Source organism: Megalopta genalis, chromosome 3 (assembly GCF_051020955.1).
Source record: "Megalopta genalis isolate 19385.01 chromosome 3, iyMegGena1_principal, whole genome shotgun sequence".
Classification (NCBI taxonomy): domain Eukaryota; kingdom Metazoa; phylum Arthropoda; class Insecta; order Hymenoptera; family Halictidae; genus Megalopta; species Megalopta genalis.
This window is the reverse complement of record NC_135015.1, coordinates 13,183,926-13,206,027: the sequence shown is the minus strand read 5'-3', so window position 1 is coordinate 13,206,027 and position 22,102 is coordinate 13,183,926. Positions and strand designations below refer to the sequence as shown.

The window sequence follows — 22,102 nt, the reverse complement described above, 5'->3', positions numbered from 1 at the left end:
GAAGAAACTCGGCCGCTGAACGCGATTGCGAATTAACAAACCGTTTGGACGGGAAAAAGAACGGAGGGTGGTACAATGGAACCGAACGCTCGGACAATTTCCTCGCTCTGTGAACGAGCTTGAAATGATCGTCCCGCTGCACCGTGCTGTAATTGCGCATCTGCATGCATGGGCCCGCTAATTGATCGATAAACGAAGATACCGGGATAATTAGTCTGCGGACGTTAATGCGAATCGCCCAGTCCGAGGACTCTGTTGGAAAGAACGATCGCACGAAAGTTTGCTCGATCGTCTTCTTATCAAGCCTTATTTCTTCATTTTCAATGGAACTTTTTTGGATAGCGAACTCGTGGACAGCTCGTCAAAATCGTTGCAATTACAGAAATGGTATCGCATAATTCCACGGAAGATAGCGAGCGATAGATTTTGCAATAAACGCGTTAGTTGATCGGCCCTTAAATAACGAATTGCACCCTTTCAGATTGCAGTCTTCTAAGAGAGTGCAGCACTCACTTATATGACCAAACTAATTGTCCTACTCTTTTATATGCTATTGATTTTTATATGCCTCGCTTTAAAATCTCGCTTTGACACTACAAATCGAATAGCGGGGAAGCCCCATTAGTTTACATAGTTTATTGAATAATCGCGGAAATTACAAGGTTCTTGAAATAGATGTGCTTAATATATCGAAAGAAACGCTAAATAGGACAATTATTTGACAGTAATTACTGGCAAATGTAATCCATTTCGCACATCTATTTCAAGAACCTTGTAATTTTCGCGATTATTCAATAATCTATGTAAACTAATGGGGCTTCCCCGCTTACGAATAAATAAATAAATAAATAAATAAATAAATTTGTCGAGAATCGAAGAAGACATGGAAGGATACTTTGATCCTGTTTCTATCGGAATGCAAATGGGATTGCGGCGCCGGTTGCCGATCGGATCGACTTTACGAGACGCTTTATGATTCTCTCGCCTTTCTCGTCCACCGTGGTAATTGCAAAATTATTCGATAGAGCGGTGTGGTGCTGGAGGGCCTAGTGGCTCGAGCGACTCTCGTATCGCAAGGACATCGAAACTCGAACGCGATTCGGTTTCGCGAAGCCGAGCGAGAAAAACGATTCGCGGTATTATCGTTGTTAGCGGCGCGCGCTCGCGTGCAGCCGATTTCTTGCTGCAATGAGAAGCGCATGGTAATTGACGATTATGTCTGCCCCTGGACACTTTATGCAAGCGCTGCAGATAGATATTTTAATACTAAGATATTTTATCAATTCCCGTCACAAGTGTTCGAAGCGAAGAATTCTTTTTTCGGAAGCTGTAAATTTAATGACGAATAGAAGGAACAGGTTAGGCCAATCAACGATTCAAGTTTTCATGTGTTCGAATTCATGGTTACACTTTTTAGAAATTTCTTACTTTTCTTCCCACTTTTGTATTTTATCATTATATACACATACTTTTTATTTTTTCCCTCTTTTTCAATTTGTATTGCACTCGTGTGACGACTATACAAAATCCCTTTCTTTGTATTCCTTCTTTTGTAACAAAAGGCTTTCGTTACCAGTATACGTGAATAAATTATTATTGTTATTAGTCAAGACTCCGAGCACTGAACGTTAAAGCCTCGAGTCTTCTAGCTTTGAAAGCTGTACATTTATGTAATTGTTGCTATAAAAATCTAGCCTTTAAGTCTGAGCTTTGAAACGTCGTCGCTCTATTACGCGACTGTTGCAGCAAATTCGTGCAAATATTTTGCAATACAAGTTTGTGTCCAATCGACGTTTTCTAAAGATATTTTGTAACATTTAAGGATCAAGTAATCCGCCTAATTGTCCATCTAGCTTGGACCACCTCGGATTCGAGAAGTCGCAACGCATCGGCCGGCGCGGCGTGGACAACCATTAATGACCGTCGATGAGCCTCGAGTCTGCTCTCTCGAAAAACCGACTGCAACCGCTCGTGGGGGTGCATTGTGCTCATTGGATGCGCGCGCACGAACACAGCCACGCGGTCAACGTAAAGAGTCGACGCGCACATGTATATGGAACGCGAAATACCCAGCAATTTGCGGGTTTACGAGTTATTTCGCAATGGCTGCAAAGTATAGTGCTACAGTATTATACTGGCCGTGGTAGCCCGAGTGCACGGTCAGTGAACGGCGCGGCGCGGCGCTGTGCATCGAGGAGGGATGATGCGCTAGGATGCGTGTAGGCGTGTTTAGAGTACACCTTGCAACCGAGCGCGGTAACCTTCCCCTCTAGCCACTGGTAGCTCGCCTCGTCTACGCTGGACTCGATTGTTTTATTGAAACCTGGCCCTCTTTGCTCCCGATTTCGAGCGTACTCGTTTACGGGTAAACTGGTCGCTTTTCTACCATAGAAAAAGTATAATGTTCCGACAATGACTTGTGAGCGGGAGTGTACATTCTCGAGTTGACATTGGAAGATTTTGTAGAGCTCTGTGAGCCTGTTAACCCTTCAACGCCGCCGCGGCGCAGTGTAAGGAAACCTACAGTTAGGTTTTTTATTAGTAATACCTTATAAGTCTTTATTAATTTATTTATATGATAATATCATTATGATTTTTTTATTGAACTGATTTAATCACTATTCAGAGATTATTCTGTAAATCCAGATACGTCGTTACTGCCCTATTATATTTTTTGCTCAATACGTGCAACGAGGTTATGACATAATTACGCTTAAAGCTAAGTTTCATACTCAATGTTATAAAATTAATGCCATAACGTTGACGTTATTAAGATCATAACGTCATTTTCGTGTCAACGTATGAAAACTACAGCTCCGTGTTTCTAACGTGTACCGTCATTGTGTATAAAAATTTGTGAAGTTTGCACGTCGAGATCTTGAATACCCGAATAGAAGAACATTGTGCATCGTTCGTTGGTTGGTTGAACAATTGAAAAACTCCGCCGTCTGAAAAGATTCTAACTGACAGCTTTGTGTGTGTGTGACAGAGGTTTGAACAGCGGATACCGCACCATTTGCAACCCCTTAATTAATCTTTCTGCGCTCGCAGAGGCACCGATCAAACTTTTATTCGACAGATCGTTTGTCCAGAAACGACAAGAGCTGAACACCAAGAGCTATGAAACACCGATCGATTGCGTCGGCCGACGACGGTTTCGCAACAAAGCAGCAATCCGCGAGGAACAAACGAACCACGAAGAGCGTACTCGCCGTCAACTGCGAATTTTTACGGCCGATAACGATTGCAATCGCCCGCGTGTAACTGGCTAAACGGTCGTTGGCGGCACCGGCGCTGCAACGCTGGTGCAATCGAGGCGCAGGTTCGAGGAGAGGAAAGAAATCCGCGGGCCGTAAATTCGCCGTTAAATCCGTCGATGCAGGATCGCGGTGCGAGAGAGAATATCGACGATCCGCGAGGCGTTATCGGCCGCGTTCGCTCGGAAAATGGACGGTTCCCCGACGCGATTACGTGGCGAAATCGTAGAGAGTATATTCCCGGTACACGTGGATCGCGATAAACATGGGCGCGAACGCCGTGTGTCGTTTATCGCGCCGGAATAATTTGCATCGCTCCATATTCCTATCGTGTCGAGACGATAAAAGAACGCGTGGCGTCACTGTGGTCGCCATCACGCCGGTTCGCGGCCGCCCCCGGCCTTCCCGACGAAAGGGCCCTACCGCGAAAGCATAATCTGTTTACTTCATTATCATCTTTAACATCTGCATCTTCGACGCAAAGCTCTATTAACTCGGCGGACCATTTTGGCAAAAACGAAACTTGATATCATTAGGATCATTTGTAATTTTTGATTAAATAATTTTGTCAACATATCTTTTAATGTGCTTCTTCTAGACGCATTGAATTTGCTACAGATCTTAAATGAAACTCTCGACAATTTTAGTTGATTGTCTGAAACTAGATCGTCGAAATAAGAATATTTATATTCTGGATCCAAATGGGCCCGAGTGCTAATCGAAAAAACAATCAAGTAATCGACGGAGACGAAAAGCTATCCTAACTTTATGTAATAATTGTTTTCCCGTGCATCGCATAAGATATTTAAATGTACCGAACGACAAATAGTCTCGAAACAAAATGGATCCTAATTTAGTATACAAAGGAGGGTATATATTATAAATACGCTATCGAACGTTTCGATCTAGAAACTCCGCCGAGAATAAAAGAACGCGACGAAACGTGATAAAACGACCACGGATGATAGAACGTGCCATTTTCCAAGCAGCAGGATATAGAGCATAAAAGTCGAGGAACGAGACGGACAAGGGTTGGTTTCGGTGCTGCCGAGATTCCACATCCGCGTGGCTGAGGAAAGGGCGAAAAAAGCGAGACAACGGAGGGAAACACAACGCAGGGTTAAATTTGGCGCGTGAAATCGGACAGCGCGAACATCGGGCCGTGTCAGCTCGAAAAACGGGCCGGATCTTCTTAGGGGCAGGGGTACGAGCAGGGAAAGGGGAGGAACAAGCATCTCCACGAGAGCAAGGAAAGATTAAAGACCCGGCAAGTACGCCCCCACCGCGGAATGATGGATGCGATCCGTGAGACGCGGGCGCCGCTCGCCGAGTAGGTGGAGACTTCCATTTTCATTCCTACGCGCTTGTGCCTCCTCTATCTCTTTCTCTCTTACTCTCTTTTCCTCTCTCTCTTACTCTCGTCTCCTTGCCGTCACTATTCTCGCTTCGCGCGTTCTACCGCGTCTGTACGCTTTAATCAGCGATACGTCCCGCAACTCGCAGCCACACCGCGCGTCTCTGACATCGCGAGCCTGTCCCTCTCCGAGCGGAACCGTGAACCTTGATCTTTCCGCGCGTGCAAGGTTCCCCGGGCTTCAAAGCGGAGTCGCGATGTCGGGGGTGGATGTCTTCTACAACTGCGAAACGCGAAAACCAACGCGATCCTCCCTCAATTTTCATCGCAGCGTTTCCCCATTCGCGGCTCGTCGATTCAAGTTGAAAGGATGATTTTTCACAATTATATTCTAATCGTGTTACACTCGGTACCTTTTTTTTACCCTTATCGAACGTGTGTCATCTCCCACGCAACACATTAATTAACACGTCGAGCGCGGCGTCAGCCCCCTGAGGTTGACGGTGGACTTTCCGTTTGGGCGGTGTCAATCCTCTTGGACTGACACAGTGTACCTTTTTTAGGCGGCGCCAGTTCCCAGGGACTGACAGCGAACCCATCGTTTGGACGGCATCGGCGCATGGGTCAGGCAGTATCGAGGTTAAAAAATAATGCTGGCCTCTGCCGCCTCGACGGAAAACCCAGCAAAATCGACTCTGCGCTTAACGTGTAAACGATGTTGTTTTGGTACTTGTTGGCTTTTCAATCTCATAGGATATAAGAAGATGCGAAACGATATGAGTGATGTACGAGTGCGATTGATAATTAAACTCTGCGGTGACGTGGGAGTCGATGAATGTAACTACTGTGGTATGCTAGCTAATTATGTTTGATTTATATGAACGCCAAGCAGAAGGAAAAACGCGAGCGTGGAGTGAGTGGAAGAGAGATCTTTTGAGGTAAGGAGATCGAATTTGATGCGATATCAGTAACAGTTGTTTTCGGAACGTAGAGAAAGAGAAAGAAAGCTATACTTTTGTGAGTAGAGAGAGAGAGAGAGAGAGAGAGAGAGAAAATTGCGAGATCAGTTCTAATAATATTGTTATATATTTGAATATATATTCAAATAGATTAAATATATATTTCCTAATTCACTCACAGTACTTGTACAAAATTTTGTTTTATTTAGAATTTCGTACGGATTATGTCAACAAAATGAAGATTAGTGAGAAGCCTATATATTTCATTGATCACACGAGTCCTGTAATAGTAATTTCAGGGACAAGATGGCAGTTTATTCGATCTAAAAGAAAACGACATTAAATGACCCAATGCTTTAGATATCAATATCTGACGTCTGTTAAGGATTAAGAGATTCTGCAGAAAGAAGAATACGCTACAGCTTAATTGTTTTATCATGGTATTGGAAGTGAATTCGGTCAAGGATTCGGTGAATAAAAAAGTAATAACAGCAGCCTAGGGTAGCGGACTCGGTTATCGTGGGATGTGATCCTGAAGAAAATTGAAACCATCGAAATGAACTTTTCCCCGTGCTAGCGAAAAAAGCTGCTGTCGAATCGTCGGACGAGGTTCGAGCATCGTGAATCGCATCGAAGAAGAGACGAAGCAGAAGAAACCCAGTTTCCAGCAAGAAATCGGACCAAGATGGTCTGGCATCGGTGGTCCCGTGGTCCTTCGTAGCAGGTCTGTCGTGGGCCGCGGCACTACGCGGCGCGTTGTCCGCGCGCGAACAACAATCTAAATGGTAATCCAACACCACACCCTCTTTGCAAAAACTGAAAAGCACCGGGGCAAAAATCGCGGTCCGGCTTGGCGCGCAGCCGGCGGCAGAGGTCACTCGGGGCCCCCGGCAAAAAGCATTAACAAGGCTGCGATGAGCGTCCGACTAATTCTATAACTCTGGCCGCCCCGCGTTCTTGTTCCCCGGTTCCCTGGTGCCCCTATCTTCAACACATGTTCCCGCGCGCGGCGTTATTTTATCGTCTCTCGCCGTTCGTTCTTTTCTTGCACCCTCGCTCGCTGTGTACCTTGTTCTTTGCTTCTCGCCCCCGCGCCCATACGCCGCCCCCTCTCCGACGGGGGCCGTTGCTTGAGCAAACGTATCCGAACGTCCTCGAATGAAACGCGCCGGAGACGGTCGGGGGCCGCTAATTATCTCCCGGCCGTGTAAAAATAATAATTAGCTCCCATCGTTGCATTAATTAAAGCCCCCACCAGCAGCGTTCGGACCCCCTCTCCAGGATGTCTCGCTGCACGAACCCGCTCGCCGCCAGTAATTACGCGTCCCTTATGGCCCCACTAACCACTGTCCCACAAAGGGCGACCGCTTTACACGCCCACGTCGCTCGCGACAGCCTTCGCTCCGGCGATCCTGCGCGACCACCGCGACCACCGCGTCTGCTACTCCGACGGCGATTCACTCGCCTTGCAAACGCGGACCCGATCTACAATGCTTATCGGTCGCAGAGACGATACCATCGACAGCGTTCGCTACTTTACGATCTCGAAGATTATTACCCCGGCCACGCGATAACACGGTTCCCGGAAGAGTTCCCTTCTTGTCGGGTCACGGCCTGTTCCTATCGCATTTCCTTCGTGAGCAACTGATTCGGTATAACAACGATTCGATACGCTATCAGAGCGGCGTTGAAATATGCGAAAGATCGACCCCTGGATGACGGGTCTACCTCACCGAGGGTTGTAATCATTTCGTGTAGTTCATAGAAACTAGATTAGGAAGCCTTTCACATCAGGCTAATTCCTGCAGTAGCAAACAAGTTCAGCAAATATTTTCCTATCTCCGCAGTATTAACGAGACATCGATATCTAGATCCAATATTTTTCGTATTTTCATTTCTTTTCCTTTTCGTTAACGCGCTCGCGAACGGTAAAAATTATAATGAGTTGCAAAAATAGACAGGTGATTTATTCTTGAACCATTACATTAAAGAGCGTAATAATTTCAAAAAATAAACGCTATGTAGAATTGAATGCATGATAATGCGGCTCATAAATTTTAATGTTGGTAGCATTCATGCCGCTTTGCGTCACAATGAAAATGAATGCTGTAGCATTCACGACGGCGAACGTATTAAACTTAGGAGGTCTGCGTGAGGTATTAGATCGTTTTGATTTAACGCAGGCAATTATCAAAGATCAACATATAATATAAACTATACGCGATACGTCTATAGGAAAAAAGTTGTTCAGAATGACGACCTTGACAACGGATTGCAAGGTCATCGATAACGCCGAGGATCCCTGTACCGTAAATAATTGTCGAACGGGGTATCGTTGAAGGTTTAAATAGACGCGGATTATGAAGCATAGAGAGAGATTCCTGAGCACGGTCGGATCGCGGAGGGAATCGGAGCAATCGCCGGGTTTACGGTCGGGGAGCGCGAAAGAAACGGAGAAGCATGCATATAGAGAGCTATGTACTTGCCTGACGCACCTGTTTGAACTGCTCTTCGAAGCTCCAGCTGGTCTGCTGTTGGTGATTCGTTCCCGTCGTGTTGTTCTGCGCGTGATTGCTGGTCTCCCGAGGCTCGCCGCCGTTCCTCGCGCTGCCCTGCGACGATTCGCTGGAATGCGAACTGGCCGACGATGTCATCTGATTATTGCCCACACCGCCGCCCATAACGGCCGACTGAGCATGATTGTTCTGCGAGTGGTGCTGCGGGGTTAGGAACGCCGTTGGCGGCGGGAACGAGAAGGGCAAATTGAACCCACTGCCACCCATTGCCGCTTGTAGCGCTTCCAGGCCACTTTTGTTGTTCAACACGTCTACATCGTTCTGCACAGATCCAATATAAACACCTTTCAATCGACAATTCATCCGTGAACATGCTGTTTCATTCAATTAGCATCGCGATCGTACGAGAATCTCTCTGAAAATTACGTAAAAAATTGACACGCGACCTTTGGAAATTCAGATGCGCGTTTCTTGCAATTCAACGATGCTCTGGGACTGCATTTATGCACGAGATTATACGCTTATTTATTTGTTTGTTTACCGTTATGCTGAATTTTATTATTTATCTATTTACCGGTTTGAATTCCCTCGGATACAAATAATAATAATTATTATTATTCCGACATATTGAATCTTATTATGTATAAATAGGCTCGTATGCAGCCCATGTATTATTATTATTATTATTATTATTATTATTATTATTATTAATTATTATTATTATTATTATTATCATAACATGGGCTGCATACGAGCCTATTTTTACATAATAAGATTCAATATGTCGGAATAATATACAATGACTGAAACAGCACATGGAAACAAAAATGTAAGAAATATACCTATAAAAACTGGCAAACTAAATAAGCTTACAACAAAAGAAGTTGTAATAGTTCGTGTCTATCGTCCAAATTCCGCACGAAGGTGAGACAGGAGCAGAAGATGTTCGCAAAACTTGATGACACTGACAATTATCTTGGTCGAAAAATTCGAAGAAAGAATAGAGGAGTCATAAAGCATTTGGCTTAACCAACCTTGAATAATGCTGTCAACCGATAACCCGTGGAAGAAACGTGTGTGTCAGTGCGCTTAATTGATTTTCGCCCATTAACGAGGGAAGGCGAGTATTAGTTGAATTCGGAAAAATCCACGGACGACGGGCAAACATAGATAAACGTTCGTTAGCGGCTTTTATAGCATTCCGCGGACCCGCGTGCATTCTAGCGGCGTTAAATCCGCTTTCTAGAGATTACGCACGGGGAAATTTCCTGCGTTTTACTTTGGTGAGCAAACAGCAATAGTTTTGAAACATAGCGGAATACAAACAATGGCCGCGAGTCGAAAGCGGGGATCGTAAAAAATGGTCTGCGTAATTTCCTCGAGTAATAAAAAAAAAGGGGAGAGAATCGACGTTAGGGTAATAGGTGCACGAGGTTGCGACACACTCTCACGATTTGCTAAAGGTCCTGTCATTCACGTTGCGCTTGTTCCACGGAGTTCCAGCCACCCGTGGGTGAACCACGTTCAAACGATTAAGCTGTTAGCCCATTTTCTCGTAGCGTTTAAACACGTTTAGACTGTAAATTTCGCTGGACGATAATTCGCGCGTAAACTCGGCCGCGTTATTGCAAAAATATTACGCGACTTGCGATTAAAAGTTGCCAACGGAATCGAGCATGGCTTGAATCGAAAGTACGAGCGCCTTCGTCGCGCTCCCAACTCGCATAAATCGACTTTGATCTTGCGAAAGAAACGAACGCGGTTTTCGCAGTATAAAACGACCAGACCGTGGGTCTTTATGCAAAACGAAAATCGTTTGCGTCGATGGTACGGAGACGAAGTCGAATGAATATTCGTTCCGGCGTTTAATCACTTTTGACACAGTCAAATTGGTATAACAACTTCTCTCATGTTCTCTCCAAATTCGTCTGCTCGGTTCCGGCACGAGAGCGCAGAAAATTCGCAGTCTAATAATGACCGGCTGAAACGATCGGCGTCGAACGCGTTACTCGCTACATCGTTGAATCGAATAAAACGTCGCCCGTCTAGTTTTTGCGGGGATGTGCATGACTGTCAGTATTTACTGCATCGATCTATTCCACGTGTCGTTAATATCCGCAATTATTTGATTCGGAACTCGCTCCGTTCGAGCGAAGGAACGACGATCGAGAGGAGAGTGGGGAGGTAGGGTAGTGGAGCCGGTTATTGTCGGGTGACCAATTGCTGTGCCTTTGGCGTTTTTCGGATTTAATTAACTTTTTATCGGGCACCATTTATCGTGTCACGGATATTAAGTTTGTTTATTAGAAATGATAAATATAATAAATGAATGTAAGATATACCAAATAGAAATAATATTTTAGCCAAAGGCACAGCTATCGGACAGCCTACGCTTAAGCGGAAACGTTCAAAAAATCAGAGCACTGACCTCCATTTTGAGCTTCGCCAGAAAGTGCGGATGGTGTGTGCTCATCAAGCTGTTCAAGTGTGTTAATGGAGTAGGAGCGTTGGCCGGTATGGACCCATTGTCCGAGGAGTGCGGGTTGCCCTGCAGTGGCTGTTGTGGCAACTCCTCCCCACTCTCCTCATCCTGGAGGTCCGGATCCGACAAATCCTCCTCCTGATGCGACTGAAAGCAGATCAATGATTCTGGTTAGACTGATCGTAGTCTTTATCTTGGTCCGTATTTCGACGTCGTCGAGGGGCTCGCTCTCGTCCCCTCCCCCTCTCGCGGCCCGCTCGCCCCTTCCGTCTCGCGATACCCACCCTACGACGATAATTACAACTTATTCATTCCGGCGCGGCCGATGCACGCGTGCGAATAATAACGAGAGAAACGTTTTTGATCGCTTTCGTTTCTCATCTCGGCGTTACGCGTGACTCACGCGAACACCGACAGACGGAACGAATATTTCAGTGCATTATAAACGCCGCTGCCTGCTGCTCTCCGGGAATTAATTCAGAAACCTCTCTGCCGCATTCCGCGAATCGCCGTATATGCATATATGTATCTCTTTGTTTCTAGAAACGTCGCACGAATAGTCTGGTTCCATGGCCAAAATTCAGTTTTAATATATTGCAAATGTTTGCGGTTCTAAAAAACTGAGAACTCTTTAAAACACCTAAATCCAATTCGTTTCAGATGTTTCTGTGCTGCGATACGGGGTTCCAAATGCAAAATCATAAAATTAGTAAAATTAAACGTTTCACGCGCGTATGATAGAATAATAGAAGACAGGTTTCAATGACGATTTCGTATACATACATATATTAACTGATGCACTTGAAGTATTGGATGTAGTTTTAATCATTGTTTATCATTTTTTATCTGCAAATAGCATCAAATTTGTAAAAATTCTAACTGTGAGGACAGTTTCAAATAATAACTGCAACTAGTTGTTAGCATGAGACCTTTTTTATATGAAAGCTTAAACAATTGCCAAGAAGAGAATATCCAGTTTAGGTGCAACCTCATGCGATCTCTTGCAACTTCCGCGTGTAGAATAATTCTAAGAAATAGATGTCAACAGTATCGGCGCTTGTGTTGAGAGGTCGATTTATGTCATCAGTTTACGACACGAACGCAAACGGAACGGTTCGGTCCGGGAAAGCATTGTTTTAAATTACTTAATTACTTAATTACTTAACTTACGAATATTTATATGTAGTGTCGCGGATCGGTCTCAGCAGGTTACGTTTTGGACGTATGACGGTCGATTACACGTCGATTTACATATATTATTCATTCAAGCACGAAACGTTTACAGGAGAAAAAGTTACTGTCAAACATTGATGCAGGTATTACAGTAATGTCTTTTTAATTGACGCTCAGTTTGTCTACAAAAATGGACAATTTAGGTAGAGAAGATGCAATTATTCGATCCTTGCGGTTCATTTTTATAGTTACTAACTGTCCACAACTATAAAAACGAGCTGCAAGGCACGAATAATCGTATCTCCTCTTCTCAAATTGTCCATTCATCTGCACAATCTGAGCGTCAGTTAGGGAGACATTACTGTATTCAGTTTTCAAATGGAGATGCTGATTATCTAGTTCCTGATCGTTCATTTGAATCCACACATGCTTCATTAAGTTTCATAAAAAAAATTAACGTGTCTAGAAGAATTGCCTTGAAAAGTACATTGAAAGAAATACTGACGAATGAGATTATAAATAATCCGAAATTTTGAACGAACACACAAGTACACCCGAAATTCCTGTCCTGTTCGGAACAGCGTCCTATATTTCATGGGAAAAAAGGATCGTTCCCAAACCTTTCGATGAACGTGCGAAACTTCACGATCGCGATTAGGCGCTCCCGACTCGTTGAAAACAGACAGTTGAACGTGCAGGTTATTTCGCGCTGATACGAGCGAAATAAGAGGCCTGGGAAAATGGACGCGGCTCTCTATCGACCGTTCCAGGCATAATCGCAGTAAGGAGGGCAGATATCGAATCATTAAACATTAATTAGGAAAATGGCGAATGAGCCGCGCTATACTCGTATAGCGATAACTGCTATCGTGCGGCATTATTATGCTACGGGTGTCATAAGTGTTTTACGGCCGTGCCCGTTGCACCGGTGCCGAGATAAAACTATACAAAGTGACATTACCGCGAACGGAAATGGACGTCGTAAAACCAGTCCGGAGGTACGGATGTTCGATCGTCTTGTTCGCGAATCGATTCCCCTACCTGGATCGAGCCCGCGATCATGCGTGCTGTCGAATTTTGTGATCCCGCATCTCTTTGTTTTTCTTTTCAATTTTCTGTCGGTTTCGAGTTTCGAGTATCGAGTTTCCATTTTCGACCATAACTTTTGCTTTCTCACGATCGTGACGCGACGACTTATAAGTTATTACCACTTTCTGCGGACAGTGACGTCCGATAACGTCGTCGATAACGTTCCTTTGTAACCCCTTTCTGCGAGATATATTGGGTGGTGGAACGACTTTTTCGCAATTTGTTTACGGGGTCTTGTTCATCCTGTCGGCGTATCTTACGCATACAAAATCACCTATTCTTGGCACCTTTTGGAAATCGCGTTAATTCTGTTAAGCCTCTTACAATTTTTCAGACTAATTTCTGTAAGAAATAAGTCTTCTACTTTATTCTGCAGTGAAGCAGAAATTTATTTATTTACTGTTTATTTGGAGAGCTGTAAAGCCCAATTGTACAATATAAATGGATAAGGAACGCCCAATTTAATAAAATGTCAACTTAGATTAGTTGTAGTATCACATCGATTATTTTGAGAACCGATTGCCTATACATTTGTCGGTAGATACTACTCAATTAATTGAGTAGTATTAAACTGACAAATGCATTTAACATGTATTTCGATTTAATTGATGCAGTATAATTTATTGTACAAACTACTAAAAATTGAATTTAGTACAATAATATAATTAACAGAAGAACTGCCTAAACCTGGCTAATTCATAACAATGACAAGATTGGATTTATTTAAACTTCCTACGATTTTTATTATAATATATGCTTGAATGAAGAAGTTCATACAACAATTTCTAACAAAAAAACATCTTCATAATATCTAAAATTGTAAAAGAAAAAATCGGAGACCAGTCTCTTTGACCGGTTTGGAGTTCTAGTGTTAAATAATTGATTCGATAACTATGCACGCACTTCCGCCGCATTTCCTCTGTAAACATTTTTAATACAATCTAATGTACACAAATATAATACGGAACTCAGCCCAATGAAAGAAAAATTGCAGCGGGAACAGAGATCGATCGTGTACGATTAGGGAACCTGATCATCCCCAAAGCAGCTCGTCCAATAGTATAATTTCTTAGGATAACGATGCAGGAAAATTCGGGGGGCGTTCACCGTCCCATCAAGACCGACCAGTGCCCTCTTTATCTACGAAGCTGGCATGCAAATAGATTCATCGAATCTTCGAGCTTATTCAAATGCACTAACCGCGCGCGCGTCTCTACCTGAAAAGGGCGGACTTGGATAAATATATACCTATCGGATGCAGGTGTACCGAACGCGGGGTGCAACGAGGACCGTCACCCGATCTCGGATGAAATCGTGATCAGGGGAGGAAGAAAACGAGGCGATACAACCGGGCTGCCTGTGTCGGCGGCTTTAAGCACGTGTGATAATATTGACCCTTCACGGTGGTCAACGGTGTACAGCTCTCGGCCGATGGAATCCTAATCAAATACCAAACTGTCCTCCATTATTCTGATCCAGTCGGATGCCTGCATCGTCCACGTAATTTCTCATTTTTCCAACTTGATTTGTCCCTTCAGTTTTACTGGCAGTGAACTCTGGACATTTCTTTTTTTTTGACGATGGGAATTATTCGAGTAAAACTTAATTTCTACAATATTTCGAATTAAACTGTACACTTATAATATTTCGAATAAATTCTTCGAATTTGAAATTCGAGCAATGCTTCGAACAAAATTTTATACGAGTAAAATTTTATTCGTACGATATTGCGAATAAATTCCTCGAATAAAATTTTATTTGAAAAATATTTCGAATGTTTAATTCGAAATATTCCGAGAATTTAGTCGAAATATTACTCGAACAAAATTTTATTCGAAGAATTTATTCGAAATATTTTTCGAATAAAATTTTATTCGAACGATGCTCAGCGCGCGCAATCGACGCTGAATCGAAATCAGCTGTAACAATTGTACTAGATACAGATTATGTATACGATTCTTGCCTTTAAGAACTTCTATTTCAGATTCTATCACTAGATCTACAAAAAATTCATTAAAATCGCGAAGCAATGATCTAATCGTCGGAAGAGGAAGCTTCAAGGTACATCAATAGCCAATTAAACTACGCGTGTTACTTAACATAATTAACTTTTTTTGATGCAGCGTTTGTCACAGTAATGTTGTCGGTCTCGAGTTGTCAGACTACAATTTCCAAGAAACAATGCTGGAGGATTAATCATCTCGATCTTCAGCATCGAGCAAAGTCCAACCCATTCTACTATTTCCAACGCGATTTAAAATCATTGTCACAAGCAGCTTTCGACTGTCAGTCAAGCTTGATGATTAATGAAACAGAATATTATCTGCTAACGATAGAAAGAAATAAAGCCAGTCTTTGACGAACGACTCTCGTTAAACTTTCGCGCAACAATATCTCTCGCGAGGCGTAGTATAGACCAGTTTTTCAACCTGAAACACGACTTCCCTAAAATTCTCGTTGCCGAGTGTAAAAACCTTGCGGTAGACTCAACTTCCGCAGTCCTTCCGCAGTCATTCCGCAGTCCGGCTGTCACGTCGGTGCTTACGATAAGCCGAATCGTGAAAGTCGATTCGCGAAGAAAACGCGACGCGATGCGAGCAGGCAGGGCCCCGTAGAAAGTCGCGAGGCGTGAAAACGAATTACGATTGGTTGACGTTCTCGCATCAGGTATTCCCGTCGCGGGCCCAGAAATCACGTCATTCAAGAGGTCCTGGGACGCCGTGGCGGCCGCTGTCATTACGATAATCACGTCCGGACCGCTATTGTTCTAACAGGACCCGTCTGCTCGCACGTGGGCGTTCGAATACCCGGTCAGAGGGACTCCCGAGGGGACGGGGGAGCTCTCTTCTCACCTTTTTTTTTCACTTGATCCTCGAGTTGACACCCAGGACGTGTTAGGGGCTTGTTGGAGCAACGAGGTGGGATCGATCCCGTGCACCTTCAGGAGGAAGTGCATTCGCGACACTCATAACAACGCCTTCGACTACAGTTGTCGGTACGCGACTAACATTCTTTAATCCCTTAGGGCTGTCGGGAAGATTCAACCATCTTCTGTTTCTAGGCATTGTTCAATCGGGTCGTGCATTTTAAACGCTTCGACTAAATAGATTCCCAATTGATCAACGCTATCAATTTCGATTTGTAAAGTGTCCTTTATAAATTCATTTCTAAAGAGCAATTTTTAAAAATTTAGTCTTGCTCATCGGTAGAGAAATTCTTACAAGAGCGTGAGCTGTTATTTTCTATTTTTAACACTTTATTCTAATCTACTCTGTTACTTTGACGGTCACGTTAGAAACCACAAAAATTTCATAAAATTAGAATATATTATTTACTTAAATTAATATTATAAGGCAGGATGTACGACGTCAATTACTTTTTCAACATTCTTACCGCTTACGAATTTAATGACATTAAGACGTTATAATGGATCAGCGTAAAAATTATTTTTCAAAAATTAAATCGTAAATAATCCTGTCACCCACATATAGGGGACGCGGCAGTAAAAATGTTAACAGTACAATTATGGTATACTTTTCTAATAGTGCAAATAACATGAACAACGTAGATTTTGTTAATAATATAATTATAATACGTTCCATAAAAAACTGCACTGAATCGATTTTTATAATCCACATTATCGCTAAGCCATGTGCACGTGACACCGACCGTGTTAAAGTCGAACCCCAAGTGAATAAACTATAAATTAACTCTTACAAAATTTTGTCAAGATTGTCAATCGTACTTATTTCCACTGCAGCTTAATATTTCTTTAGAATATAAAATCCTAAATGAAATGCAATTCAGTGCTTCCAAGGGTGAGAGGGAAACGAGCGGAGTATACCGTGGAAACTAGAAAGAACGAATGCCTCAGAGAGATTTATTCCATTGTGGCATCTTCCAGACGTGCAGCCGCGACACCGGGCGCGAGATGGGCCGAATAAATCAATAGGGAGCGTTCTGGGCCCGGGGCCCGGGCCACAGGTAAAACTGTTACCCTGGGCAAACAAGTGGGCGCGGCCTGTCCCTGTTCCACCGAAAGAGAATCACTCCCACGTCTCTGTCACCGGGAATACCTGTGGGTGACGCCGCACGTCTCTGCATAATTCGTAGGTTCGCCTACCGAAAACACGTGCCCGGACGCTCGTTTCGAGCAGGCTCGAGCACGCTCCGTGGGCAGCGAGCCGATCGACGCGACGACGCCGCTCCATTCACCCGCTCGAAAGGCGACCGATCATCGTCCTCTTTATTGGCCACAATGGCCGAGCACCTGTGCGCGCGATCCGATCTTTATTCGGAGATGTAAACTCGACTGTTGAATACGCTGAATGAAAGGTATTCACGATTCCGGCGTCAATTCTCAATTGAAAAGGGGAACCGGCTTCTGAGACCATGGAGGATGTACCTTCTCCCTTGTGTAGGTGAGCTATTGTGTTGCGGAAAAGAGCATGCACGAGTTTCTCCGGTTTATGAAAGCTTGGCGTCAGCAGATACAATATCTCTTTCGTATTCTTTCATTTTTATGATGTGCTATCATCGATTCGACAGAGGGTAGTGGAGTCAGTTACTGCGGGGTAACTTTAACTTAATATTTATCGAATAAGGCATATTCAACTTCTTCGTTTAAATTCAATCAATTATTTACTTGTCGAAATGAAACGTCTGAAAGACGGAAGTTATTAAAATATCTTAAAAATAATTTCAATCTTCTGATACTGAATTCGCGAAATTTTCTGTAAAGCTTGTGAAAAGGTTTAAGAAAATACTGAACGAACGATGATCAATATTCAGTAAAATAAATCGTTCGAAGATATCGCAGTTAATTGTATTAAAATTACAGAAAAACAGAACAGTAATTATTTTCCATCTTTCATTTTCATTTCGATTTCTGTGGTTTATTACACAGTAACCGAACCTATCTTTCGCTGAAAAATTACTTTTGCTACCGAGACTGTTAGGCTAGAGCTTTCGGTTTTGTCGTTGCTCGAAAATGGAATCAAATCTTTGTATCTGTAAAATCTTCGACATTAACAGCGAGTTATCAATTTTCTCCGCGATTAGATGAGCAACGTCTGAAAATCTCGAAGAGACCTCTCGATCGCGATGGATCACGATCAACGGGCAGACTTCTCCTGCTCACTCGAGGATGAATAAGGTACGGAGACGGCGATCGTGCGCGACACGACGCGGTACACAGTGAGATGGAGAAGTAACTCGCGTAGAAGAACCACGGCCGCATGAAGACATTTTAGCGAGATTTAATATATCCTAGACACGACAATAGCTAAATTTACCGGAGGCCAGGCACACCGGTGCTTCGTAGCATCGTGGCGTCGTGGCATTGTGGCATCATGGCATCGCGTTATCCCTTCGAAGCCGCGGCATAAGCGGTAGATAACCGTGAGCCCCGCGGTGATTTATCGCCGCGACGCCGCAGCGCGATTGTCTTATTGTTTATACCTTATAGTTTGCACGCTTCGCGGGTGTACCCGTGTCTCTCCGTTAACAAAGACCCGCGCGCGCCCGCGCGTTCATGCGTACGCTCATACGTGCGCCCGTGCGTGCGCGACCACCGACGCTTAGCCACTAAATCATCGTCTAAACGCTCGAGACGGCCTGGACCGCTCCACTGTCTCGAAATATTCTAATTATTGTCGCGTTATTGGACGCTCCCGCATCGGGACTCCTCCTTTTCCACTTCGCAGATTCGCCTAATTGTACTCGACGCGATTTCGGGCGCGATTCTCGTTCCGCTTGCCGGATTAGGCTACCAGATGCAAACCCGAGAAGATTAGGCCCGACGAATCATCTTGCAACGGAATGCAAGCTTGTTGCCTTTTATTTGGAGATAACGAGGAACGCTATCTCACTGACGACAGAATCGCGCCGATTTTTTCATACAGGTCGAAAGTACAGTAGAGATCCTCTTATCTGAAGGTTTATTCTTGTAATATCCTGATACCAAGACATTGTATTATCTAAACATTTCATACAAGTTCTCTACTTGGTGATAATGTGTCTAAATAATACAGTGATTAGATAATAGCACGTTTGGATACCAGAGTATTGTAAAAATGAATGTTCGAAAGAAGTTCAGTAACAATAAATGTTCAAACAAATGTAGAAGATGTATATTACCTACTACCAAGACGTAGTCTGACCTTGAGAGATCAACAAAGAAGGAAGGGGAAATTTAGTTTATTTTTCGCAGTCTTTTATTTATCTCTTTATATCTTATTTCATTTATATATTTATATATTATCTATTTATTATCGTTAATCTTCGCTAGTTATTATGTACTGTTATTTATTAATTTATTATCACTCATGTTCTATAATTAACGAGATCACTACTTTCGGATAGACGATTTGTCATTCCCTTTCCTCACCTTTCTTCTCTGTTGATCTTACAGGCTTGGTAGCACTTTTAATTTACATTCTTGTAATCTATATAGCATATAGGTACTTCCGATCTATTTATGTAGATCTGTGCGATTTTGTCATCAGTTAAATGGTGTTCGGTGGTCTTTCGGCTCTAGAGGCTCGCAAGAAAAGTTTGGCAGTCTCTCGAAAGTGACCGATAACGTCCGCAGCTCCTTTTCGTACTATTTAAAAGATCGTGGAACCAAGAAACGAGGAACGTGGAAATTACGATTGCTATGGTCTGGGAAAAAATGGTGGAACGAAGATAGTCGAGATTCCTCGGCGCGCATCGACGAAATTAAACGAAGTCGGAGGCCGGCCCAGCCTCGAGGCTGGTGGGTGTCTTCGTGACGAAGTGCCGGGTGCAAGCTGGTGCGCAGAGGGCGGTCGAAAAATGAAGAAACAGTACGATTCCAAGCATATTACACGGACGATTAATTTGACCCCACCTCGAGAGCGCGGGAGAGAGCCGCTGCAAGATATATCGTGCTGCTAGAACACCGCATCGCATCATTCGCCGATTATTCAACGCGACCACCTCAATGACTTCGGCGACACGTCTCCTAATACAAATTGCACCGTTCTCGAATGCCGCTTTTCTCCAAAATTAAAACTCTGGCTGATTTTTTATAGAACGCCCAATCGTTTCCCGTAAACGCATTGAACGCAGCAAATTTTTTCGCGGACAGATTCCGCGGATAAACATAAATTTTTATGGACCGATCGATGGAATCCCGAATTAAAGAAACAGCAACATGGCGATATTAGAAGAACTGTGTCACCCACGCATGTTGCCAATTGATGGATCGTCAAGATAGCAATATGTTAATTGCTCGAACCTACGGAAACCGTTGGTATTATCGGCGAGAAGACGACACTCGGAAATTGGGACCCACATACGATCCTGCGTGCCGCAGAGATCTTTACGAACACCGGGGTCACCCGGCTCCCTGTCGACGGACTAATTGAAACGCATAAAATTGAAAACGCGATGAGCAATGCGCCAAACGGCCGCGTTATCGCGGGCGTTATCGAACTCGTTTCCTCGAGCAGCGGGAGGAACGAGTTCATGCTCGAGTTCAATGAGCAGGACAGAAGCTAGTTTCTAGTTCCTAGTTCATTCGCCAAAACATTCGACAACCGAGAATGCCATAACGCGCGTTATCTGGATTGCTCCTGAGACCGTGGTTTCATGATCCTTTGCGTTTAAAGGGTCTGAGGGGCGTGGCTTCCGCGCTCTTCGAGTGCAGAATGCGTAAGAAGCGTAAAACATTATTGTTCTGCCACTGTAGAATTATCTTCAGAGTGTATGATTTCGCTTCGATTCGTAAAAATGCCGATGTTATAGAGGTTTAATCTTAAGTATACACTTTATTATGAGATCGATATGAAACACTTTAAGCGCTTTTGTATCGAAAGTGTATTTTTTAAACTGGCGTCCACGATATCTCAAGATCTAGTTGACCGATTAACTTTAAGTTTGAAGAGAGAGAGAATCTTCAGCTGGCACGCCTTTTGTCATCTGAACTAGAGATTTAAAAAGAATATTGAATTCTACTATTCTTTTCAATATGCTAAGTGAAGAGTGCCGGAGGGGTGTGGTTCTGATGCTCTCTCCGTAAAGAGTGCCCGAAGGGCGTGACTCTCGCGCTGTAAAGTACCGGATTGGCATAATTTCATTTTTCTTCATGAGTAGAACGCTCCGAGGGGCGTGGTTTCAATGCCCCAGAGTAGGGCGTAGAGTGTACGCGATACGAGTATGCGATCTCGTGGCTCTCTATTTTCAAGCAATGAAAATCGCCTGCAGCAAAGAATGTGCATACACGCAGACTCGAATCAAGGACAAGGATTGCGCGGGGGAAAATCGTAACCGCATTTCCAAAGAGTGTTGGCCACGGCTCTGGCTCGGTCAGTTCGGTCTTATCGACAGAAGAGAGTACGGTGAGCGCGGAACGATTTAATGAATGGCCCCGGCGTTCATCCGCGCGCAATAAAAACGAAAGTTTAAGTATCTACACGAGTTCCGTTCGGACCCCCTGCAGTGCTCCCACGTAGAGATCACGGCTTCATCACCAGATCTTTCTCCGTCGTGCATGCATGTACACGCTCGCACGCATCTGTACGCATGCAGGCGCACACAGTTCAGGTCCTCGGACCGTCCCGCGCCGCACCGCGCCGCGGTACCCGGCGAACCTCGTGGCGCTCGTGAAATAAATTCATAAGTGGCCGATGATAAACAGCTCCGAATCGAAGTCGTTTTGGCAGATCGATCGATTTAGATTGAGAGATTACCCCTGGCGGTCCGGGTCGCGACGGGTGGACCACGGGGGGACCGTGGGGGGACCGAGGGGGGATCGATGGGGGCCCGAGAGGCGGAGAAAGAGCAAGGGAGAGGGGGGCTGAGATTTATCGGCTCGGCCAGGACTTTTGTCAGGTATATAAATTCATTGACCATCGGAATCGTCATCGCTGTAATCGCCTTTATTTATCAATATCGCCGGGAAGGCGCATCGATCAAACCTGTCTATTTAGGTGAAGCTTCCTGCGGGACACCTCCGACGGGGTACACGTCCCCGCGATACCTGTCCGCTACGGGCCCGAGGTCCTGCAAGCGGAATTCGATCCGCTGCTAAGACCCGGCCAACCTCCCACGAACGCGAGCTCGCATATTTCACCCCGATGCGACTCGACTCGGCTCTACTATGCTATTCGATACAACTCGACACGGTTCCACCCAGCGCAGAATTTTCGTAACTCGGTTTACGGACGGTCACGATCTCCCCTTAACACTAAATCTACAAAGGCGGTCAAATTGACCGGTTTCACATTTTGTATTTTAGACTTGCCGAA

At 44.3% G+C, this 22,102-nt stretch overlaps 1 protein-coding gene across 3 annotated transcripts in view; it reads right to left on the bottom strand.

The window, feature by feature from the left end:
* The window catches only part of retn (retained), a 197,451-nt gene that overhangs the window by 119,552 nt on the left and 55,797 nt on the right, over nt 1–22,102 (bottom strand). For 2 of the 3 annotated variants that reach the window (XM_033485977.2, XM_033485978.2), the window contains exons 2-3: nt 10,515–10,715; nt 8,057–8,407 (exon numbers count right to left, since the gene is read on the bottom strand). In XM_033485977.2, coding sequence (XP_033341868.2) covers nt 8,057–8,407; nt 10,515–10,715 — 552 coding nt within the window. The remainder of the gene's footprint in view (nt 1–8,056; nt 8,408–10,514; nt 10,716–22,102) is intronic. The other variant, XM_033485979.2, reaches the window with a different exon arrangement.